Source organism: Ranitomeya imitator, chromosome 5 (genome assembly GCF_032444005.1).
Source record: "Ranitomeya imitator isolate aRanImi1 chromosome 5, aRanImi1.pri, whole genome shotgun sequence".
In the NCBI taxonomy this organism is placed as follows: Eukaryota; Metazoa; Chordata; class Amphibia; order Anura; family Dendrobatidae; genus Ranitomeya; species Ranitomeya imitator.
Genome location: NC_091286.1, coordinates 313,721,074 through 313,747,822, shown reverse-complemented (window position 1 = coordinate 313,747,822; position 26,749 = coordinate 313,721,074). Strand labels below are relative to the sequence as shown.

Here is a 26,749-nt window from a genome sequence, read left to right as displayed (position 1 = left end):
CAGGCGGGGCTACAAAAACAGTCGAGCTCACTTGTGCTATGTTATTTGTGTCACTCCCATATGAATGAAGATTACAGAAACGGCGTGGAGAAGCTAGCTACCCTGTTGGCTTTACTCCCAATTTCCGCACACAGCATGTATGTTATTTCTATAACTTTAATTCATTTTTGTGGGAGTTAAGCAAAAAGCTTGGCTCTTTTTGTAGCCCCACCTCTGGGAGTCAGTATCTGGTAGCAGTAGCTAACCCCATCTCAGCCATGAGATTCCAAGATAGGAATAATTATTTAAGTGCTTAGTCTTCCTTTACTGCACATTTCAAAATACATACTGTACTACCTGAAATGGCAATAACCAGTCAGAGGTCCCTTCGCTGCTTCATAAAAGCTTCATACAAGAGAAGGTGGGTGAAGGCAGACACCCTCATCCAGCACATCCCTCTTCTACTACCATGGAGCATGTGCCTTGTTCATCTCCTACAATAATAATCCCCCTGAAATAGTACCATAGTCAAAAAAGAAAAGCACGTGTTGTTCTTTTTTTTTAAATTTATTAGTGTTCTATACAATTTAGTATCTAGTAACAGACGTACAGATATTTATGACTGTCATGTCACAATAAATATGATCATCTTCCATATGTGTATAGTAAAAAAAGAGATCCAAGTGATAAGTATCCGGGCCAATATTTTTAGGTGTGTGACCATTGGTAGTCTACGTGGCAATTATAAATCACCTCCAAATGCTATATAATTGTAGAGATTTTTTGGGGGGTGGGAGTGGGGGGTGGTGATATTTTTAATCATTTTGGTTCACTTGTGTGATTTGCTAAAAGCCATTTAAAATTGTCATTTGCTCCTTAGTTTCTACTCTGTATATTCTTCTAATAGCAGAGGTGGCTCCTAAATGTTAGAGGGGAAAAAAGAAACACTTAATACTTGTCTTGAGCTGCAATATTTGTGTCCCTGGTTTTCTACGTATTTTTGTGGATAGTACATTAGTAATATGGCTATTATATATGGGATGTACAGTGTGAATCCATACAACACACAGCACTACTAACGTTGTGTACATGAGTCACTTGATCCTGTTCATTTTGCATGTTTTAAATCTGAAGTATGTCAATATAGTACTGCAGAAGAAAAGCCAGTGTCGTGCTAAGGAGAAGCTAACAAAATATTTTATGGCAAATGACAAACCTCAATTAAAGAGCATTGATACTTTAATGAAGAACATTTGTCAATATTTATAGATTTATTAAATTATCTGTTAAGGAAAATAACTAATTAGAGAAATCCTCTCTTCAGTTTATTCCACTCCTTTCATAAATTCCAGGAATTCTGTAAAACAGAACAATAAAATGTTATAAGCACAAGTGAAATGAATGAAGGAAACAAATCTGCTGTAAACAAAATGCTCTGATCCACTAATTGCTAAGAAACCTTGCGGGTCGGAACATGGCATTATTTGTGTTAGCGTACAGTATGTGTATTCATAGCAGGAAAATAGAATAAAAAGATACTTTTTGTATTTGTGTTTCTGGTAAGTAATGTACACCCACACTCATTCTTTTTTAAACTTTGCCTTTTTGTCCTTTTCTGGTACATAGCTGATGTGAATCAAAGCATCTTACAAATATAATGGAGCAAAACAGTTGCTTAGCAACTTAGTTGATTTTGGAAGCATGGTACTTATGAAAAAAAAAGAAAAAGAAAAAAAAAATGTGCTAACTTGACTTGTATCTAATACAATACGGCCTTGCATTCATCAGTAAAGTTATAGTATTGTTATGATAGATAACATGTTGTTGGATACATCAGTCAGAATCTGAAATCTATTTATATAATCGTCTAAGGGGTACTTCCATCTGTCTGTCACGGAAATTCCACTTTGCTGATTGGCCGCGGCCGGCAGGCTGTGCTATATACTACTTGGGCTGTGTGTTACGCTACGTGGGCTGTTATATGCCACGTGGCTATGTTATATGCTACGTGGGCTGTACTATATGCTACATGGGGTGTGCTATATACTACGTGGCCTGTGCTATATGCTACGTGTCTGTGCTATATGCTACGTGGGCTGTGTTATATTTTATGTGGGCTGTGTTATATGCTATGTGGGCTGTGTAATATGCTATGTTGGCTGTGGTATATGCTACGTGGGCTGTGTTATGTACTACGTGGGTTGTGTTATATGCTACTTGGCTGTGCTATATTTCTCTGCTGTATCTGTGCATCATGAATCGTAGTATGTGTTAAAGAGGGGGCCCACTGAGACTCTTTCGCCCAGGGCCCTCAAAAACCTGGAGCATGCCCTGGCTTCACTGATTGATCACGCCCGGTCGGCCATGAACAATCAGGTGCAGTCCCGCCGCGAATTGGTGCAGAATTTGAACCTCGCTTCGCTAATTGGTCGCGCCCCGCCGGCCGAATCCTGTGTATAAATTGCATTATTCTGAAAACTTCATAAATAAACTATATACATATTCTAGAATACCCGATGCTTTAGAATCGGGCCATCATCTAGCTTGATATATTGTGCTGTCTTGAAAAATTCAAACTGTTCAAAGCGCTACCATAGTGCTGTTTTTCTCATAATTAAAGGGAGTCTACATGATCTGAGAGCAGCATGACATAGTGACAGAGATCCTGATTTCAGTGATCTATCACTAACTGGGCTGCTTGGTGTCATTTTGAAAGCTGCCAATCAGCGGTGGGGGTGGCATTATACAAAGCTCATAAGTACAGAGGACTACATGCCAGTAGGTTTACTACTACCAGGGCCGTATTTAGAGTTTATGCTGCCCTAGGCACTTTTAGTGCTGCCTCCTCCATTGATGACTATGACACTATCGGCAATGACTTTGGCAAAAATCGCTGATGTGAAAGTAGCCTTTTGCAGCAGATTCGGCATATTTTCTGCATCTGCCGGGTAACGGATCACTTATGGCAACACTGCGTTTCGGCTCATTCATTCCCTATGGGAATTGGAGACATGTGCGGCACTTGCGGTTTTGTTGCGATATGGCAAATGCGGTACTTGCAGTAATGGAAAAAAAAGCTGCTAGCAGTGTTTTTTTTGTCTCACCGCAAGTGCAAAACCACAAGTGCCGTGCATGTCCGCATCACTACCTGTCCCTGCACCTTGCTAGCTCATCTCTGACCATCCCTCTCTGACCTAACACTACACTATAAAGCTTTAGAAAAACAATTTATTAACTGACATATTCCTATGATAATGAGGGCTCCAGGCTATGGTGTAGACAGGGACAGGCAGTCTCTGGGTCTCCATTCTCTCTCTGTGCACACCCTCAGTCCCAGCCTCACTGCCTTTGCTGCACTGTGCACAGACATCCCCCCACTTGACCCGGTAATCACCGCTAGCAGTAGCATACCAGCAGATGTGTATCTAGGTTTTCTGGCACCCAGGGCAAGAATTCATTTTGGCACCCCCCCTTCCCAAGGACATTTGCAATTTGCACTTAGGCTGTGTGCACACGATGCGGAATTAGTGCGGATCTGCAGCAGATTTTTCCGCGCAGAAACGCTGCAGTTCCGCACAGTGATTTACAGTACAATGTAAATCAATAGTAAAAAGAAAAAGCTGTGCTAAGGGTGCGGAAAAATCCACATGAAAACCGCTGCGGAACAAAAGAAGTAGCATGCTACTTATTTTGTGTCGAACTGCAGCGTTTCTGACCCCTTCCATAACAGAAATCCGCAGGGGTAAAAAACGCAGAAAATCCGCACAAAATCCGCATCAATTCCACATCAAAAATGCACAAAATTCGCATAAAATCCGCGGCAAATCCGCACCTGCGTTTTCTGCCAGGAGAAGCAGATTTTGTGCCGAAAATTCTGCATCCCAATCCGCAACGTGTGCACATAGCCTTAGTCATGTGCCCACGAGCTCCTATTCCTAATGCACTCAATGTTCAGTGAAAAACTGAGAGAAGCAGAAGAGAAGCTCGTTGTCACAGGACCACAAATATGAAAATCGTATATGAGTGATGTATCCATGTGATGACTACTGGATCCTGCAGAGCTGAATCCTGACATCGCAGGCTTCTGAATTCTCACAACTAATGCTCTGCACACTTTTAAGATTCTCCCTTGCCGGTGGACAGTCATATCAGCATGAGCATGCGATTTGTATACTTCTGACCACATTCCGACTAGACATGCCCGGCCTCACTCAGTTCACTTTCAATGAGTGAGGCTACACATGTCTAGTCAGCTCATGACTGAACGTATGTAAATCGCCAGCACGAGGGAATCCTGACAGCATGCAGTGCACACTGTGAGAATTCAGAAGTGTGCAGTCACAAAGAATGACTGCAAACTCATTACAAACCTGGACATTACCTTTAAAGCTCCTAACATAAATGAAAACATATAAACATGAGAATTACTGTATATACTCGAGTATAAGCCGACCCAAGTATAAGCAGAGATCCCTAATTTTGCCACAAAAAACTGCGAAAACTTATTGACTGAAGTATAAGCCTAAGGTGGGAAATGCAGCAGCTACTGGTAAATTTCAAAAATAAAAATAGATACCAATAAAAGTAAAATTAATTGAGACATCAGTAGGTTAAATGTTTTTCAATATCCATATTGAATCAGGAGCCCCGTAAGATGCTCCATACATAATACTCCCCATATAATGCTCCATAAAGTTCATCATGGGCATCATAAGATGCTCCATACAAAAATTATGCCCCATATAATGCTGCATAAATGTTAATTATGGACCCTTAAGATGCTCCATATTAAAATATGCCCCATATAATGCTCCATAAAAGTTGATGGCCCATTAGATGCTCCATAGAATATACCCTATATGTTGCTCCATAAAGGTTGATGGCCCCATAAGATGCTCCATAGAATAATATGCCCCATATAATGCTGCACAAAGATTAATAATGGCCCCATAAGATGTTCCATAGAATAATATGCCCCATATGCTGCTCCATAAAAGTTGATGGCCCCATAAGATGCTCCATAGAATAATATGCCCCATATGCTGCTGCATGAAGGTTGATGGCCCCAAAAGATGCTCCATAGAATAATATGCCCTGTATGCTGCTGTTGCTGCTGCGATTAAAAAAAAATGACATACTCACCTGGCCAGGTGCTGGCGTCCTCAGCAGGCAGGGACACCGGCGTGCTATAGGAGCCAGCTGCCGGAGTCACTGCTGGTTCAGGCCACCGGCACCTGCGTTATTCACCTGACACCATTCCACCACCGTGTGCCGATGTGTCTTCCGGGTCTTTGCAGTAACTGGTCAGGCACTTCTCTGCTTCATCCCGGGGCCTGCAGCTCCTTCCAGTGTTGAGCGGTCACATAATACCGCTCATTAAAGTAATGAATATGCACTCCACGCCTATGGGAGTGGAGTTGCATCCATATTTATCACCTTAATGAGCAGTGAACAGGAAGAGCTGCCGGCCCTGAGACCATCAGAGTTGCATGCATCACTGGAGGAGGGTGAGTATGATGTCTTCAAGAAGATGGGGAGGTGTGTGGGTGGGCGGGCGGCCGACCCCTGACTTAAACAAAAAAAACTTGCCCAGGTGCCACCCCCCGCATCCTGGTGCCCTAGGCACATGCCCTCAAGGGTCTAGTGGCAAATACGGCCCTGACTACTATCCTAGTTTTAATCTCCTGCTAATAAAACTAATGTGATCAAATCTACAAGAAACACCTAAGTGGGTGACATATCACTGGAATCAGGGACTCTGCCTCTATGTTATTGCAGCGCCCCAGAGATTTGGTCATTGCAGTAATGTCACTCTGCCGCTAAGGAGGGTGATGTTATGCCTGATTGCACTAAAGGAGTTCATCTGACCAGGTATCACAAGCACACATTACACTTCACATTCCGGCCACTAGGGGGAGCAAAAGGCACTATGTATTAGGCCACTCCTCACACTGGTAAAACTAGGGGTCGGATAGGAAGTTAGCGGAGAACGCAGCCTGGGGAGAGTCCAGGGAGGACCTGTCAGGGGTGGGTTCCTGACAGGGGCCTAGCAGAACGATTAGAAAGCAACGGAACCGCGCCTGCACTACCTTGCAGCGGTATCCTAAGAAAGGACAAGAAGAGAAGGATATTGTGGACAATGAGAAATGAGATCAAACACAAAGGAGAGCCAGTAGGAGTCATGCCCAGAGAACGGCAACTTCCTACTGAGGCGCGTAGCCGGTGACCGGAACGCCGAGGAAGTAACTGACTTTATGCCTTACTTCAAATACCGCAGGACAGTTAATTATAGGTTGGCTGTCTACCATACATCACCTAAGCAGACATAGGGGGCAAGCGTGGAGAGGGGTGTCTCTAGGGTCCCAGAATAGCTCCGAGCCTTCCCGTCAAATGGGTGCATCCTATCCAGATAAACTTGGGGGACGGAGAGAGAGAGAGAACGAGAAAGAACGAGAACAGAAGTTGTGAGGACTATCCCGAATGCTCAGCAGGGAAGAACTACAACACACAGGCGCTAGTGGTAGGCAACGATTTCCACCTGCAAAGGGAACTCTGGCTGTGCCTTCGGACCGGCCGGTCTCAGACAGCCCTGTTGACAGTGCTCTGGATTGAGGATCCCGAAGCCTTCAGTAAAAGGTAAAGAGACTGCAACCCTGTGTCCTCGTTATTGACTGCGCCTCACACCATCGTCACCTACACTACTGGGAAGCCCTGGGGATATACTTCACCTGTGGGAAGGTATACCATCTAGCTGCCATCACATCACCCCAGTGGACCCCAAGCAGCGTCGGTCACCCTGATCGAACACCACAGGTGGCGTCACGAAACCTTAGCCGACTTTCATCACCCCTTTCATTGGGCGCCCCTTAGCAGGGTCACGGACCGGGTCCAGCCACCGTGACAACCCCAGAACTGAGCCAGAGAGGACCGGTACCAAAGTATCCCGCGGCCCTACGTCTGGGGGCGCTCCATTATGCTGCTCTCAGATTTGAAGGAAAAAACCTTTTGAGAGATTCCCTTTAAGAATATGTGACAGATTGGCTTTAGGAGTGTGTGATAAAAATGAAAATTAGTAGTGTGTGGTAAAACAGGAAATGAGGAGTATGTGATAAAACAGGAAGTTAAGAGTATGTGGTAAAACTAGAAGTTAGGAGTATGTGGTAAAACAGATAGTTAGGAGAATGTGATAAAACAGGAAAGAAATATATCTTGGTACCGTGTTAGCCAGTGGATAGAAAAATATTTAGAATTGAGAGTCCTCAGTGGTTGATACCTTTTAATGGCTAACTGAAAAGATGGTAACAAATTGCAAGCTTTCGAGACTACACAAACCTGTGTAGTCTCGAAAGCTTGCAATTTGTTACCATCTTTTCAGTTAGCCATTAAAAGGTATCAACCACTGAGGACTCTCAATTCTAAATATTTTTCTATCCACTGGCTAACACGGTACCAAGATATATTTCTTTCCTGTTTTATCACATTCTCCTAACTATCTGTTTTACCACATACTCCTAACTTCTAGTTTTACCACATACTCTTAACTTCCTGTTTTATCACATACTCCTCATTTCCTGTTTTACCACAGAAAGTTAGGAGCATATGGTAAAACAGGAAGTTAGGAGTTTATGGTAAAATAGGAAGTTAGGCGTGTGTCATAAACAGGAAATTAGGAGTGTGTGATAAAACAGGAAGTTAGGAGTGTGCGGTAAAGCAGAAAGTTATGAGTATGTGGTAAAACAGAAAGTTAGGAGTGTAAGGGATCTCATAGGGGAAGGGCGGTGTCGACATCGCTCACCTTGGGGGGAGGGGAGAGAAGGGCCCAGCAGGGGTCAGCTCTCTGGTGCCACCACTTGCCTCAGGTCAGTCAGGGAACTGCACCGAGGGCAAATAGTCGCCGGAAAGGCTTCCCTTATAGGTACGAGTTAGTGAGGCACTCCCAATGAGGGGGAATATATGTCACCGGGTCAGGCTGGGTATATATATCAAAACCTCCCAGCCATCACTGCCAGAGTTCTTCACTAAAACAATACGGTATTCTGCCACCAGTTCCTCATTTAAAATAAGCCCCATCCGACAGCAGACTTAGATCGGGTCAGGAACCAACCCTGGGGTAGCGTATGATATAACCAACAGAGCATGCGGACGTGGGGATTCGTGGATCGAGATAAAAGAGCAGCCTAAGATTAATTTTATATTTAATCGCTGAAGAGGTGCACTAGAAAATACAGCTATACATACCAGAGCAAATATTTACAGTCAGGAGTGTAGTACAAGAATAGGGTATACATAGGTTCCAATTACTGTGTTATGCAGCATGTGACCACAGGGAGGCGCTGATGGATCACAGGTCCAAATCTTAGTTACAGGCTTTCCGGGCTGCATCAGCAAACGTATCATCCGGCCATCAGAAATAAACTGACCAAAATGAGGGTCTGCCTTATATCTCCTAGGCTGCTACCTCACACATCTGCTCCCACCCCCTGGGTGGTGCAGCCTCTCTCCACCCATGTCTGAGAATATTATTTTCTGCCTAGAACTGTGTCTGGCCCATATCTTGGCGCCTCGAAGCTCTGAATGGGGTGGTTGTACCGCCACTGGATTCTGCTGGATTTTATCTGCGCATAGAGACTAAATATGACTACCGTATGTAATTATTGCTAGCTATACTTTATAACTCCATGATCCAGAGTGCTACAGGTGGCTAACTAATATGTGCATGCACGTGGGAAAAGAGATGCCGATTTGGAATATGTGCTTGGTTGATCTTATACATATTGCATTATGTTATTATAGTCATTTCTCATATTCAGTACCTCCTAGCTTTGCTTTCCCATGTGCTTTGTCAGACAAAGAGGTTCAGGTTTCCACAGATGCCCAACTGTTCTCACCCTTGTGTTAACAACTTAAAAAGAACTTGTCCTAGCTCATTTAACTAAAAGAAAACAAAGAACCTGGGGAATCCCAAGGGTGGGGGCACATTTCAGGAGTGGAGGGAGACTTAAAATCCAAAATGGATTCTCCCTTGTTAGGAGTGTGTGGTAAAACAGAAAGTTAGGAGTATGTGATAAAACAGGAAGTTAGGAGTTTATGGTAAAACAGGAAGTTAGGAGTGTGTGGTAAAGCAGAACGTTAGGAGTATGTGGTAACACAGGAATTTAGAAGTATATGGTAAAACATGAAATTTGGAATGTGTCATAAACAGGAAGTTAGGAGTGTTTGGTAATAGGAGTGTTTGGTAAAACAGGAAGTTAGGAGTGTGTGGTAAAGCAGAACGTTAGGAGTATGTGGTAACACAGGAATTTAGAAGTATATGGTAAAACATGAAATTTGGAATGTGTCATAAACAGGAAGTTAGGAGTGTTTGGTAATAGGAGTGTTTGGTAAAACAGGAAGTTAGGAGTGTGTGGTAAAGCAGAACGTTAGGAGTATGTGGTAACACAGGAATTTAGAAGCATATGGTAAAACATGAAATTTGGAATGTGTCATAAACAGGAAGTTAGGAGTGTTTGGTAATAGGAGTGTTTGGTAAAACAGGAAGTTAGGAGTGTGTGGCTGAGGCCCTATGGACTGTCTGGAGATTTTGTGAGGCTTGGAGACTAAATTGTAGGCCCTAGAAGCTTGATTCTGGGTGTGTTACAGCAGAAACAAGTTGCATTGAGAAGAAGCAGAGAATGTCAGAGTGCAGGTTTGCCAGTTCACAAGTAACCACCAAGCTTATGTCACTGCACAAAACATTATCTTCAAAAATTATGCCTTGCTTATACCAGTAATTGTGACATTTCTGAAGCACAGTACCACACATCAGGTTCTTCAGTGCTTAATCGTATCACATATTCACTAAAGTTTTTTATTCAGTTTGAAAACACTAAAAAATATTCATGTCAAATGCTATACTTAGGTGTCTATTGCCACACTTCTTTTGACCAATCCTAATATGTGTGTGGTGATTCATATTTTCAATCTGTTTTACTTGATTATTAACGCTTTCTGCTATTTTCCAAAAAAGTGACCAAAAACAATGGTCTCAGTGTTGATTTTAGCATATGCACTTTTTTAATATGGGCATGAGACTTGTCCAAGTCCAAGTAATTTCCAATATGAAAACTGTACATAATTAGATGTATCATTTGTCATTTATTATTCATATATCATCTCAGAGGGGTGGGGACTGCTTACAATACAGAGAGGCTGAAACTAACTGAGGAACTACCAAAATTTAAGCAATGGGGAAGTGAAATATGATTTCTCAAAAACTTTGCAATAGTTAATCAATGTATTTAGTGTTATTAGCTTTTGGTTGACTTTTCTAAAAAAAAGTACAGTATGTGCTCTTAAAAACTACTATACAAGCCTTTGCTTTTTTGATCACTTGTGATTTTTTTTACTCTAACAAAACATAATCCCCAAAAAAGTTACCCAAGAAACTACCCCCATTTTTTTTCAGAGTCTACATCTTTTAGGTGAAAATTTCTTATTATGTAACACAGTCTGTTACAGATGCTTTATTTTGTTCATATTGCACCACATAAATTGTAGTCCTAATATTCCACGTGGCCTGATTATTGGGAGGGCACAATAAATTGCCCCTTATGAACGTAATAGACACCATCATTCAAAATTGTGATACATGTGTTAGGATCTGAAATAATATTGCAATATTTTTGCAAGACATGTTAGCACTGTTATTTTTGGAGATAGCAGTGTGCCCCCACTACATTTTCTTTGGAATAATTTACCTGGGCTTAATTTTGGTTGGAATGGCAATGCCTGTTGATAAGCCTGCTTGTTTCTTGCTTTTCTAGATAACTATGTGAAATTTGATTGTATTGTGGGGGGCAATAGCATGACGCACTATTTGGAGAAGTATGGGGATGTCGCTTTTCTTTTGCTAGGAAAGGTGAAAATGCACTACCTAAGTGTGGAGTCAATTATATCTGGGCAACAAATTCAGACATTAGGCGTTGCTGGGTGTAGTTTTCAAGTGATAAGTTGACCATGATTTGTTTACCTCTTTTGCTTGTGTAAGAAACTCAATAACTCAACTGTTTTATAATTAACACGATAGTGGAGCTGAAGGCATGCATGATGGTCCACTTTTTCAATATATGGTGGTCTTAATAGTTCAATAAATATCTTTTAGTTTTTCAGTGGTTGATGACTTTCTCAACATCAATAGATGTAACAATGTTTCACTTTGGCTTTCTAATATTGAAAAAAAAGGAATACTATTAATTCTACATTCATTCCAATAATGCACTAAAATAACAACTGCTTGTTAAACATGTAGCTCCAAAATCAACCAGATTCTCACCATCATAATCAATTCGGTCATCATTATTTTTATCCCCATCTCTCATAAGTTCTTCAATGTCATCTTCTGTGATGGTTTCACCTGTTGCTTCTAACATGGTCTTTAGCTCTTCAAGGTCAATGTATCCATCAGCATTTCTGTAAAGAAAGTTTGTGTAACAGTTTTTGCATTAGAAAATAATTGCAATAATACAAATAATTTTTCCAGACGAAACCAACAGAAAATTTTTTCAATAAAAGGAGAAGGTTTATAGAGTATAAGTGTACAAAGGAGATCAAGTTAATAATGTCATCGTTCGTACAAGCAGACTGGTATTTGATGAACGACCTGCAGGGATCTTTGGGGAAATTAGAGGTTAATATTTCTTGAATGTAATGTTCTCACATCAATCATGAGGTGCTCACCGGTCCAAGGTAGGGTTGTTTACTACTGAAGGGAGGAGGGAGGGTAATGTTGAAACATTTTTGCCGGGTTTATGATGTATTGCATTGGTGCAAATGTTTGTTTAATGAAAATATGAAAATCAATAAAAATGATTTGCTAAAAAAATTACAATTTTTCCAACTTAGATAACTGTAATTTGTATATTAGCAAATATTTTTATTGATATTATTTTACGTATTTTTAAATATAAATTTTTTGACTTATTCCTACCCTCACCATATCCTGTATTATCAGGTGCTATCTATCCTACTTGTAATGACATAAAAAGCTGCTCTTACATTAGAAAACAAAACTGGATATTACATTAGAAAAATAAGTGACATGCTAAACTATCAAGTAAAGTTAATTAAATATGGAAGTTCTTTAGCATTGTAAAATCATATAAGAAAATAATACAATGGTATTTTAATTCATCAAATTGTATCACTTACTTGTCAAACATGCGGAAAAGGTCTGCTAATTCCTCTTCTGATTTTCCTTTGCTGTCATCTTTCATACATCGGACCATCATTACCAGGAACTCATCAAAGTCTACAGTACCGCTACCTATTGTAGATAATCGTTATAATAAATGCACAGACAGAACAAGTGCTCATACACTTTTCTCCTTTTTAAGAAACATACAACATCCAGTGTAACTTTTATTTTCTTATAGTAAAATGATTCTTAAGCAAAGTTATATTAAATAAAAATATAATTCAATGTAGCATAAAACTGACCATCCTCATCCACCTCATCTATCATCTCTTGCAGCTCTTCTGGAGTGGGACTCTGACCAAGCATTCTCATGACTTTTCCCAGTTCTTTTGTGCTGATACATCCATCTTCTGCGTCTTGTACAAAAATGTCAAAAGCTGCTCTAAATTCTAGGGAATACAATTTTGCGCAATATTAATTAACATAGTGATTACTCACAATTACTTTACGCAACTATTTTACTTATGCAATATGGTTGCCAAAACAAGTGTGGTGGTTCACCATATTGGGTGTCAGCATTCCTACATGAACAGTTTCTTGGAAAGTGGATTGGTTATTGTGGGCCAGTTGAATGGCCACCAAGGTCTCCCAATCTGATCCCCTTAGACTTTTATCTTAGGGGTCATCTGAAGTCAATAGTCTATGCTGTGAAGATATGAGATGTGCAGCATCTGAAACAATGGATACTGGAAGCCTGTGCTAACATTTCTTCTGTGGTGTTGCTATCAGCATGTCAAGAGTGGAAGAAGAGGGTTGCATTGACAATCCAGCACAATGGGCAGCACTTTGAACACATTTTTTAAGTAGTCATGAACTTGTAAATAACTCAAGAATAAGAATAAAGTTATGATAAAACCAAGCACACCATTGTTTTTCTTGTGAAATTCTCAATAAGTTTGATGTGTCACATGACCCTCTTCCTATTGCAAAAATAAAGTTGGATCCAAAATGGCCAACTTCAAAATGGCCACCATTGTCACCACTAGTGATGAGCGAGTGTACTCGTTGCTCGGATTTTCCTGAGCATACTCGGGTGATTTCCGAGTAATTGTTATTGTTCGGAGATTAAGTTTTCATCGCCGCAGCTGCATGATTCACAGGTATTAGCCAGCATTACATGTGGGGATTCCCTAGCAACCACGAAACCCCCACATGTACTCATCCTGGCTAATAGCTGTAAATCATTTAGCTGCGGCGATGAAAACTTAATCTCCGAACACTAACAAATACTCGGAGATCACCCGAGCATGGTCGGGAAAACCCGAGCAACACGTATACTCGCTCATCAGTAGTCAACACCCATCTTGAAAGATTTTCCCCCTCCCGTATACTAATGTACCACTAACAGGAAGTTGATATCACCAAACATTCCCATTTTATTTAGGTGCATCCATATAAATGGTCCACTTTGTGTGTATATATATATATATATATACATATACACTGTATATATTATTATTATTTTTTTTGTAGCGCCATTTATTCCATGGCGCTTTACATGTGAGGAGGGGTATACATAATAAAACAAGTGCACTAATCTTAAACAATTCAAGTCAGGACTGGTACAGGAGAAGAGAGGACCCTGCTCACGAGGGTTCACAATTTACAAATATATAAACACATAGAAAGAATTCTGAAAAATAAATGAATTACAGTACACTCTCTAATCCACTAAAGATCATTTTGTTACACTGTTAGTTGATCATTATCATTAGGTGCTCTCCCATATTGCTATCAAACTGAATTTTTTTGCTATGATAGAAACAAAAAATTGTTTTGTCCATGATTTGATTCAGTCTTGCTGATGACTCTGATTGTCTAAATATGTTTTTCTTAAATCCATGAACAGCTGATTTTAATATTGAATACATTTTGCAGATGTCTATAAAGCTCTGTTTTGTATTTTAATTATAATGTATCACATGCATTTACACATAGCATATTAGTATGTCAGGAATTTACCATTTTTTTGTTCTTCAGTTAGCTGCTCGACCTACAACAAAGAATGCAAATAATTTTACATGCACATAAGTTAATACATAAAAACAATTGTTACATGTGTAACATTACTGAGTATTACCAAATACACTTTATATCACCATACCTATGACGTTCAGTACCTTTGCCTTATTGTCTTTCCCTGTTCTGCCTATGAGCAGCAATGCTCCCCCAGAGGCTTGAAGGTCTGTTTTGAAGGTAAATTGATAAAGTGTGCAGGGAAATAGTCATGTTTTCTTTAGCTGGCATCTGAGTTGATGCTGCTGCTTAGGAGATAATTGATAGTAACAATAGTATTTGAGAGTGTAATGTGAGTCCCATGTGTCATCACTTTCAGATAAGAAATATCAGCTGCATGGCACCGATTTTATTGTCCTAGCCTTCAACTCAGATGCCTGAGTACACAGACACAGAAGTAAAGTAGCCATATGTTCATTACTAGTTCAAAGTAACCAAACCCTTGTTGCATGTGTCCTATTTCTAGCTTAGACATTCAGGGCTAGGCGAGAGAGAGAGAGATAAAACATTTGATTGTTACAAGTAGCTGAGCTACAATGGTATTTACCCTTAGGCCTTTTATCTGCTCCAAATACTGAAACGTGAACCAAATTTAGCTCAACATTTGCCTTACCTTATGTAGTCATAGAGGTACAGGTACTTAACACACAGCTTTCTCTCCTTAATTGTTTAGTAAGAAGTACTGTATATCCTTGAGAATAACTTTTGCAACAATATTATACCATTATTTTAATTGGAGCTACGTATGATAAAAAGCAGAATGTAGTATAGAACGAATGACATATTAACAAATGTGACTGACAAGGCACGATTCGTTATTGCATTTACGCGTGTTTTGTGTCAAGTTTTTGCTTTCCTTTTTCTTGTTCATCTTTTCGTGTCTGCCTTTTTATGAAGTCTATTTTATATGTGATTGACTATATTGTTTTTACTTTGTCACTGTGCAAGGTTAGAGTTTCTAGATGTTTTTTCCCGATTCATCATTTGTGATTTTTCAAAAATTTACAAAATATGTCGTGGATGTTCTTTAGATAACCCTGGGTAGCTAAAGGATTATATGCCACCATATACATACATGTAATGTATAAAATGTTTTGCTCTAAAGAGTCTCAAAAATTCGTTAAAGACAAAGGGGAATAAAAACTATATATGACTTTGCGCAAAATTCATAAACGTTTGCGTCATATTAATGAATTTGGAACAAAAAACTTCAGAGAATACCAAAAGATATAAAATGAAATGTGACTTAGAAAAAAAAATCAATTGGGCATATGCGTTTACAGATTGACGTGCACACACTTGAGCATTTATGCTTTTGTCATTTTTATCATAAGAAATCACACTCTAACACAGGGGTCTCAAAGTCAGCTGGATATACAGGCCGCTTATAGGAAAAATTTTAATTTGTGGGCCCTCATTCTTTATAAAGGAAAGTGATATTTTTAGTGATACCATTTATTTTTTTCATACACCTTTTGATTTTTTTGAACAATTTTGACAAGTTTATTTGATTTTTTAAAATAGCATACATTGCATGGGTTATAGTACAGTTTTATAGCTTGGGTCGTTGTGGATGTGGCGATAATATCATATTTTTATTTACCTTAGTTTATATATAAAACATGATTTTGAGTGGCAAAATATTTTTTCAAGCTTTATTTATTTTTTTACATTTTTACAATTTTTATTTCCCCAATTGTGTGTATGCAGTAAAATTCTCTTATAGTTAGCACAATATAGTAATTATGGCAAATATCTTGCAGTAATGCACTCCATCCTGGTCCCCATTTTGTAGCAGAGCCCCATCCTGGTCCCCTTCTTGTAGTAATGCCCTATCCTTGTTCCCTTCTTGTAGTAGTGCACCATCCTGGTCCACATCTTGTAGTATTGCCCCATCCTGGTTTCCATAATCTCCCCATCAAGGTACTCATATTGTAGTAATGTCCCCATCCTAATCCTCATCTTGTAGTAGTGCACCATCCTGGTCTACATCTTGTAGCAGAGCCCCATCCTGGTCCCCTTCTTGTAGTAATGCCCTATCCTTGTTCCCTTCTTGTAGTAGTGCACCATCCTGGTCCACATCTTGTAGTATTGCCCCATCCTGGTTTCCATAATCTCCCAATCAAGGTACTCATATTGTAGTAATGTCCCCATCCTAATCCTCATCTTGTAGTAGTGCACCATCCTGGTCTACATCTTGTAGAAATGCCCTATCCTGGTCCCCTTCTTGTCATGATTCCCCATACTGGTCCCTTTCTTGTACTAATATGACTATCCTCATCATCTAGTAATAATGCCCAAATGTTGCCCTCATATTTAGTAATGTCTCAATCCAGGTTACCTTCTTGTAGTAAAGTCCTCATCCAGGTCACTGTATTGTAGTAATGTTCCATATTGTACCGTTTTTCACAAATGCATAAAAGGAAAAAAAGATTCTTCTCACCTGTCATCCATTCCCTCAGCATCCTTTTTTGCACACATGCAGCCTGCAGGCACGATAGACCCCTTGACAATGGCGTCCCGGTACAGGGTTCCGCCAATGGCAGTGCTATATTTCAGTTGAATATGGGGCCTTCGACGCACATTCAATTGAAATGCTTTTCCGAGCAGAGACACGTTCTCTGCACAGGAATGGTAATGCCAGCCTCCGGTCATTCAGAGGCCAACAGTTAACAAGAATGTTCCGGCGCATATCAATGATACCAAGCTTGCATGCTGATGTTAGCTGCTAGCATCTTATTGGCCGGCAGCTGGCATTACTATTTCTGTGCAGAGAGCTTGTCTCTGCTTGGCAATGTATTTCATTGAATGTGCGTCAAAGGACCCACAATCCGCTGAAAAAAAGCGCTGCTGTCAGCGGACCCTTGGACCTGGCCACGATCCTCAAGGGTTTTACAGTGCCTGCAGGCTGCATGAAGCAGCTTCAGGGGTCTCATGCGGCCCATGGGCTTTATGTTTGAGACTCATACACTAGCATATCATATATATGTTTTTTTAAATAATTTATGACAAGAACCTAACTGGTAAGAAATGTTTACACATTCTTTAAACTTTTTATGCAATTATATACAGGATCATAATAAATAATGTACCGTACCACATTTGGGGTTGATATAGAAATCATGCTCGTATACCAGTGACAGTTCACTCTTGGGCATCATGCACATATCAATATGTGTACAGCTCTCCATAGGGCTCTGGAGCAATAAATTCTCCAGGTGCCACCATATGGTTATATGGTGCTAATGTTTAGAAGCAATGCCTTTCATACTTACCGTAATCTGATCAAAAAGTACATTCTGAATAAGTAATTATGGTATGGCCCCATAGACGGTTGGGTATTCCATTTTAAGGCTCTTCAATAAACAAAAGTTGCATGGAGCTGTGCATAAATAGTACTTTGGCATAAAGTTTAAAGTGTTTTGGACTCAATTCTGTATAGAAATAAATGCATCCCTTTGGGGTTTGGGTTTAGAAAAAAATGATACAAAATGTTTTCATGCAATGTAATCTATTAAAAGTCATGACCAACTCTGTATCACTGCAAAAGCTTGACACTTCAGATAAAACAGCTGCACATGGATGATAGCCCATTGTCCCATTGTTCAAGCTTAGTTACTATACATAGCTCAGATATTCATATGCTTAGAGTTTTAATGAAATGTATCTCTCTGAAACATCCATCACCAAAATCATGATTAGTTATAAATATTAATAAGTATTTTTTTTTAAAACTCATTGTTTTTTTTTATCAATGGTGAATAATTGGTTTTATTTTTAATTTATTTTGCGGCTTTGCTAAAATGTCACGTGTATACCAAAATTCTTTTATTCTGCACCTGAACAGATGGGACTGTGCTGCGTTTAATAATTCATAATGCAGCTTTCCCTAGTATATTTGGTGGAAATGGGCTTCTTATCCTTTTTGATTTTTATAGCAAAAACTTATCGACTGCTGGTAAAACCACAACTTGTCCAATCAGTTCTGATCTGCAAAATATGCAGAACAACATATAGATTCCGGTACATGGAGAAAGGCCCCCTAATCATTACAGATAGCAAAAGATTAGGGTATTGTTCTAGAGATCAGTGCACACACTGTGGATATGCTAGAAATACCCGTGATATATATATATATATATATATATATATATATATATATATATATATATATATATATAGCAGTAAAATATAACATTCTTACTTTTATACCATAGTTATATAAACCATATATGTAAAACGACTATGATAATGTTATATTTTACTGATGTATATATTGTACAGATTTATGGCATATCCACAATGTGTGCATTGATCTCTAGAACAATACCTCATCTCTTGCTATCTGTAATGGTGGCCTTGCTTGCAGACCCGTCTCCATTTATTTTTACAGGAGTTCTGCAGCACTTGGAACCTCTTCACTGAGGACAGCAGCAATGTCCTAGGCTCCATTCTTGTGATAGAACTGAGTTCCAGAGGTGGGGGATTATGTATAAATGTTCAGCAAATAAATAATCCTTTAAGTAAAGGCATTTATAGGGGTTAAACTATAATGCCAAGCAGCAGAGTTTGCCTGTCTATGTAGTGTCTGTCATCCAGCTGAAAAGGACAAATGTAAGGTGAATTGCGGAGACCTCCTGCCTGCCACTTGCTCTGTGACAACCATTATAAGTGAAAACACTCCCGCCCAGCGTTGAATAGCATTGACAGCCCTTTACAGTATATACTATGTGAGCTGTGTATCTTAAGGGCTTGGAGCCCTAAGTAATTTAACCTTTTATGGGCATGGATATCCTTTTCTAATTATATAGATACTTGATAACAGAATGAAGTGTCTGCTAGGTCCTACTCTGAATTTCCCTTTTGTAGATGCTAATGTTTCATGTAAGAAGCTTGTCTTGTAGGTACAATCCATATGTGCAGCTCTCCATGCTTTTGCTTTGTGTAAGTCACAACCATAGACAGATTTGAAGGTCAATGCACTGTTTAAATGCCTGGCATGCTTTTAGCTGTGTGATTATCTATGGGCTTTTCAGTCACCATCATTATACAGTGATAGATTGTCATTTGCCTTTATACAGGGCAGAATTAAAGAATAGAAGAGCCACAAAACTGAAACCATTTCCATTCCAGAATGTCATTGATACCCCCGACCTCATAGACATTAGTGAGTGTGGAGCTTTTATTTCCCAAGCCTGACCTTGCCTCCATTATCATTGATATAGCACATCTTCCCTTCTTTTACATAATCAGGCTTATCGTGTCTGATATTGTCCTGCTCATAAATAACACATTAATCATATCAAGATGCAGAAACTAACATTATCTTCTTATAAGGTGCATGACCAACCCTTATGATAGCAGATAAGTTACAAGAAGACAAGGGCAAGGATAATATATGACATGCTGTAACTGGGAATATGTTAATTCATGCAATATTGCTGTAAGAAATACTGTGCCTTAATCAGTATATTATTATGACACCACTTGTGCTGATATTATTCACAGGATTGTATTCATACAGTACATGCTACCGTGACTGGAGCAAAGTTAACACTGGCATGTTGCTGCTTTGAATACTGAATGATACAATTCCTGAGTGACAGGATAAGCTGCAGTCCTATGCAAAACTGCAGAAAAATATGTTGTAACATCATGGTTAATAGACGTATGACAAGCAACGACAATCTCTGCTCAGCTTTATATGTGTTAAAATAATATTTATCTAATAAACAATAGACATTAAAATAAATTGTACTGTATTGTAATTTTAGCAATGTATCAGTATTTGTTAGTAGCAGACACTCATGCTTTTATTAAAATGTTCATTATTGTTTTGGAAATGAGAAATAATCTCACATACCGCTGCCTTGTAAATATCATCCATGACGAGGGAGGTTTGGTAAAGAGCCTGGCAGAGATGAGACTGTGCACTCTGAATGACAATTGGGTGCTGAGCTTATATATAGGTCACACACTGGCTCTTAAAGTGTACTCACTGGTCACTCCCTCCTGAGCATACCATCAGACTCGTATCATTTAACAGTTTCCGCTCCATCCCCTTGAGAATATATGACTTGTACGTACAACATACTCGCAAGTGCATTTATTTATATACTTGAGAGACAAGGCAAAGATTTGATTCCTTTTTCAGAGGTGTGCAGTTACACCTTGCTCTAATTTTAAGCTAATTATGCTCATAAATTCTTACTACTAGTACCTACTATGTATTTTGTTCTCATCAGTGTGGCATGATAGTATCTTTTAAGGAGACAATCAACAGCTTTATTTATAAATCTACCTTTGCACATGTAGAGTTTGATGCAATTCATTTTTTTTCAACTGAAGCCTTTTTATCCAAATTGCATCATAAGAAGTGTATGGCTGCATTCACACTTCTCTGTTATCATCCTCTTTCCTAGGGATCATCTTAGTTGCATCCTATTTGCTTCTGATTTACTTTGATTCCTTTATTTTTTCTTCCAAGCCAATAAAATGATATCCGTGAGACATGGAAGAAAAATTAAAGCCTTCTGATTTGCATCTTCATTCCACAGATTCTCATTGACTTGAGTGGTCTAGTTTGATCCTCAGACTCAGGTCAGAATAAGACCTCAGCTGTAGGGATGAGTGAACCTGTAGACGATTGAGTTTATGGGATTTGGCCGAACTTTAGTCCAAAGTTCGGTTTGGGTACCAGAACTTGACCCAAACTTGACCCTGGACCGGAAACCCATATAATTCAATGGGGACCCAAACTTTGGTGGTAGTAAGGGGAAGGGGACTGAATGTAAAAAAAATGGGGGTAAGAGCAGGGCAATTGCCCTGCAAAAAAATATTGCTGCAGAGATCATTTGCGGTCATGTCTCACGGGCAGGCATGGGCTGGCCCACAGGAGAACAGGAGAATCCTTCAGTGGGCCCCTGTGCAAGAGTGGTCCACCACCCTTTTATATGAGCAATTCTGGGTACTCCATACTTGATTCACCATGTACAGACAAAGGCAGCATCGTATTCATTTAACAATCAACTCAGTTCATTGTTAAACACATTTGTAATTGAGGATAATGTCACATTTTCATGTAACTGAAAAGTGGGCCCTGGAGTTGGTTACTGGTAGGCCCTTGGCACCCCAATCCGACACTGCTCATGTGCGATGATTTTACTGATGTCATCACCCATGAGAGGATCTAGAGAATTGCCTTTTGTTTTGGGAACATTGAGGATTACGTCAGAACTGCTGGGATACTTTTTTAATAATAAATGGGTTAACCAGAGAATTTGTAGGGGAGTCTTTATTCAAATAAACCTTTTTTTCTCTGTGTATTTTTTTCTTTTAGCATAGGGGGTTAGTAATGGGGTGTCTGATAGACTCCTGTCCATTACTAGCCCCTGGGCCTGATGTCAACTGTCATTACACAACTGACATCAACTTCAAAAACTATTACCCCATTTGCCACGGCACCAGGGCAATGACGGAAAGCCAAGTCTAAGTGCCTGAATTGGTGCATCTAATGGATGGGTGGCACCCCAGGAGTTCGGATGCCACAATGGCGTTGCCTTCCTCACAGGGAGGGTAATGTCATGCTTGGGGGTAAGCAGGGATCCACTTGGCAGGTAACACAAACATACAACACCTTCCTGACTCCGGACCAGAAGGGGTAGCTCTAAACCCAATTTCAGGGGAACTTCCCTGATAAGTTCTGGTCTGGAAGCAGGGATAGTCAGTCAGTGTGAGACAGTGAAGGGTGAGGAAACACATCAGGAGAAAGACTGGGAGTGGAGCTGCAATTATGCTCTTCCCAGTATTAAGCACAAGAGAAACCGGACACCGGAGTCCGTTTTTGCATGAGTACTAAAAGGCGCAGCAACTAGAACTGGAGGGCAGGAGATTGCAAGTCTCCTGTCCCATCTTACACCTGGAGGCACCACAGCAAGTCAGGAGCCTGGGGCTGCCACTGAGAAGACAGTGCCCATGAAAGGTTCATGCTGTCACCCATACAGGTTAGGAGTAACAGACACTGAGGGGAACTTGTGTAAAGCTGCAGGCAGCAAGGGACAGAGAATTCAGCGAAGAATAAAGGCCTCCGAACCCACCAGGCTAGGTGAATCCCAAGTTACCTCCAGGCTGCCCGGACCCCATCAACACCTGTAACCTGTGCTCCGGTCTGCACCTACAATTTGCCAGTAAAAGGTAAAGGAAACTGCAGTCCCTGCATCCTCTAATTATTTCCTGCGCCCTCAGACCTGCACCCCACCATCTATCATCCTTAACTAACTGCATTGGTAGCCCTGGGGACTTAGCTCTACCTGTGGGGAGCTATATCAACTCTGCTGCGACACCATCAGCCCATTGCTCCCCTTTAAAGAGCGTCGGCCATCCCTGGCCGTGTCCCACAGGTGGCGTAATGAATATTCCCCCATAAACTTCATTTTCCGCTTTCCTTCATCATTTTGTTGGATGCCCAAGGCCACGGACTGGGTGCCAGCTTCCGTGACCACCCCTTTAATTACCGCCTGACCCCCTGATATGGGGGAATATTCATTACGCCATGTCTCCGTGGTGTTGGATGTTTTGATCTCCCCGAGGTCATTCATCCTTATGTTTATAGTCCTATAGCTGACACTGCCAGCAGGAAGCATTGGAGCTAAATAGCAAGCCTGAACCCAGAATGAGGCAGCGCAAAGTTAACCTTTGACATGATCCGCCCAGAAAAATGGCAGACCGGACAAAACCCGGAACGGATCATGACATTAGCATTATACGAATGCTGAAAAAATGGAAACAAAATTTTCAATACATGTCGGTTAATTCAGTATCCAATGTGAGCACAATGCACAGAAATACATGTGCTTAAACAGCTTGACATATTTTCAATGAATCAGTGACATTATTAATAATGTTCTGGCACACTAATTGAATTTGGTGTTTTCTTGAATGCATTCATTGTGGGAGATTCATCTGGAGAAAACTACCATGAAGAGGCCTTCAGTAGGGAATTTCATATTGATCTTACTCCCAGGATTATGGTTTGAGATGATATAACGTACGGTCTCTCAAGGTTTCATTTAATTTACAATGACAATTACATTAATTTGGTCATGGAATCAGTGGAAGGGCCATTACTCCAAAGTGTCCAAGGAGCCTTTTTTTCAACACGATAGGGCCAGGCCGCATGTTGCTTGTGCGCAACTGTGAGCAGTATGCATGGTCTAAGAGTGCTACCATGATGTGCAACATCTCTGGACTTGCCTTGCATCAAGCACATCTGGGACATAAAGGGAGCTGCAAGCAGAAGATTTTGATAATTTGTGTGCTAAATGGCTTTGAGAACGGCAGAACATTTCTCAAACAACCATTAATAATATTATTGATAGCATGCCAAGGTATGTAAGTGCTGCTCATCCCTGATACTGAATAAATTGACATGTTTTGAAAATTTAATATCCTTTTTTTCATTATTTGCCTATCTTTACCATGTCTATCGATCCTGTGATTTCCATAATTCCACAACTTTTGCTTCTTGATGTTACAACTTTAGTACTAATAATTAGGGCTGAGCGACTTTTACTTTTTTAGGATCGAGTTGGGTCTCGCAAAACCCGACTTTGTCAAAAGTCGGGTCGGGTGAAATCGGCCGATTATTGCGAAAAGTCGGGGGCCGACCGAAACACGAAACCCAATGCAAGTCAATGGGGAATCAAAGTCGGCAGTGAGTGGAGGACAGGAAAACACCTACAGTGCCCATTTTAATGCCCAAAACATCAATTCTTATTTCTTAAGCTTGTCAATCTTAATTTTCTTTATAATTATAGTTAGGCATTGAAAACAGGGGGTCATTTGGCTAAAGGGGGGTAGGGCTGGCTCAAGATTTTCGTGGGCCCAGGAAACGTGGAATACATCATGGCGGTGGAACAGGGAGAGGTAAGTATTTCAACTTTGCAAGTGCTGTGATCCTGAGCAAGCAGGGGGGCCCACTAGTTGGCTCTGGCACAGGGCCCCTCATAGTACGGCGGTGTGTTTGACGGCGGGTGGCACCTCCCACTGCCAGAGACACTTATGCGTACTATGAGGGGCTCTGTGCCAGTGTCAACGAGTATGCCCCCACCTGATGAAGGAACCTGCACTTTCATCTGCACCTTCCTCTTTGTCCCCGTGTAAGGTGGTATAGTATGCAGGAAGGGGAACCTGACTTTCAGCAGGGTCAGATTCTGGCTGTGTAGAGTGCAAGGGGAATGTAGTGGTCTGGGTCAATGTACCAGGAGGCTCATCAAGCAGTGGCTGGGCAATGGGCAGGATGAGGAGGAAACATAGATATAGGCCCCGCAAAAAAGTAGGCTAAATGCAGTTCAAAATTGGTAACAGGACTAAACAGGCGGCATAGCTTTGTTCAGTGGAGGACAATTGTAATGAGTGGCACAGACACAGGTAGTGGGCCTAAATACAAAAGTAGGCTAAAAGCAGTTCAAAATTGGTAACAGGACTAAACAGGTGGCATAGCTTTGTTCTGTGTAGGACAATTGTAATGAGTGGCGCAGACAGAGTTAGTAGGCCCAAAATAAAAAAGTAGGCTAAATTCAGTTCAAAATTGGTAACAGTACACAGGCGGCATTGCTTTGTTCTGTGGAGGAGGACAACTGTAATGAGTGGCTGACAGCCAGACTCAGGTAGTAGGCCCAAATGATAAAGTAGGCTAAATGCAGTTCAAACTTTGTAACAGGACTAAACTGGCGGCATTGCTTTGTTCAGCAGAGGACAACTGTAATGAGAGGCTGACATAGTTAGTAGGCCCAAAAAAAGTAAGTAGGCTAAATGCAGTTCAAAATTGGTAACAGGACTAAACAGGCGGCATTGCTCTGTTCAGTGGAGGAAAACTGTAATGAGTGGCAGACACAGTTACTAGGCCCAAATAAGTAAATAGGCTAAATGCAGTTCAAAATTGGTAACAGGACTAAACTGGCGGCATTGCTTTGTTCAGCGGAGGACAACTGTAATGAGAGGCTGACACAGTTAGTAGGCCCAATATTGTATCATACAATTATTAGGTTCTGTAGAAGGACGTAGATCTGGGTATTTATTATGATGGAATATAGGCTGAACTGGATGGACAAATGTCTTTTTTCGGCCTTACTTACTATGTTACTATGTTACTATGTTAAATGCAGTTCAAAATTGGTAACAGGACTAAACAGGGGAACACTCTCGTGGGCGGCGGTACTTGCACAGTGCCCCTCATATTACGACGGTGTGTCTGACGTTGGTTGTGCACCACCACCATCAGAGACACTTCATTGTACTATGAGGGACCCTGTGCCAGTGCCATTGCCCAAGAGTGGGCACACCCACCTGTCCAGGCAACGGCACTCGCAAGGGTGCTTGCGCCACGTGGTGACCATGGCCATGTGGGGGGAGTCAGCCCATTTAGGGAGGTATAAAATGGCCTATAGTGGACGTTCAGCAGCTGCAAATGGAGGAATTGGAGCAGTCAGTAAGAGGAGGCCAAAAGCAAGACATTTTTCAGGCAAGCTACGTGTCAGCAGGGGAAGGTGGGGCAAAATAATTTGAAATCCATGATTGGTTCATTTTAATGAAGGTTAGATCATCAACATTCTGGGTAGCCAGACATGTCCTTTTTTCAGTCAGTATTAAAGCAGCAGCACTGAAGGCTCTTTCTGATAGCACACTAGCAGCAGGGCAAGCAAGCTCCTGTAATGCATATTCTGCCAATTCAGGCCAGGTGTCTATTTTAGATGCCCAGTAATCAAAGGGGAATGACCTTCATTAACTTGGGCTGAAAGGTGGCAGATGAGGTTTAACAATGATAAATGTAAGGTTATACACATGGGAAGAAGGAATCAATATCACCATTACACACTGAACGGGAAACCACTGGGTAAATCTGACAAGGAGAAGGACTTGGGGATCCTAGTTAATGATAAGCTTACCTGGAGCAGCCAGTGCCAGGCAGCAGCTGCCAAGACAAACAGGATCATGGGGTGCATTAAAAGAGGTCTGAATACACATGATGAGAGCATTATACTGCCTCTGTACAAATCCCTAGTTAGACCGCACATGGAGTACTGTGTCCAGTTTTGGGCACCGGTGCTCAGGAAGGATATAATGGAACTAGAGAGAGTACAAAGGAGGGCAACAAAGTTAATAAAGGGGATGGGAGAACTACAATACCCAGATAGATTAGCGAAATTAGGATTATTTAGTCTAGAAAAAAGACGACTGAGGGGCGATCTAATAACCATGTATAAGTATATAAGGGGACAATACAAATATCTCGCTGAGGATCTGTTTATACCAAGCAAGGTGACGGGCACAAGGGGGCATTCTTTGCGTCTGGAGGAGAGAAGGTTTTTCCACCAACATAGAAGAGGATTCTTTACTGTTAGGGCAGTGAGAATCTGGAATTGCTTGCCTGAGGAGGTGGTGATGGCGAACTCAGTCGAGGAGTTCAAGAGAGGCCTGGATGTCTTCCTGGAGCAGAACAATATTGTATCATACAATTATTAG

The 26,749-nt window shown here is 40.8% G+C and overlaps 1 protein-coding gene across 1 annotated transcript; it reads right to left on the bottom strand.

Annotated features, from left to right (window-relative positions):
- Positions 1-527: 527 nt before the first annotated feature.
- Positions 528-20,176, bottom strand: LOC138637536 (troponin C, slow skeletal and cardiac muscles-like). The gene is made up of 6 exons (XM_069726312.1): positions 20,091-20,176; positions 14,174-14,204; positions 12,454-12,600; positions 12,166-12,280; positions 11,291-11,427; positions 528-1,336 (listed from the first exon to the last, which is right to left on the bottom strand). The coding sequence occupies exons 1-6, from the start codon at positions 20,112-20,114 to the stop codon at positions 1,305-1,307; spliced, it is 486 nt and encodes a 161-aa protein (XP_069582413.1). The 5' UTR covers positions 20,115-20,176; the 3' UTR covers positions 528-1,304.
- Between the last annotated feature and the right edge of the window lie 6,573 nt (positions 20,177-26,749).

Coding starts and splice junctions, on each gene's coding strand:
- LOC138637536 (XM_069726312.1), bottom strand. CDS start 20,114: ATGGATGATATTTACAAGGCAGCG. Junction 14,205..20,090: donor ATGATATTTACAAGGCAGCG/GTATGTGAGATT, acceptor TCTTTGTTGTAG/GTCGAGCAGCTAACTGAAGA. Junction 12,281..12,453: donor AGATGAGGTGGATGAGGATG/GTCAGTTTTATG, acceptor TATCTACAATAG/GTAGCGGTACTGTAGACTTT.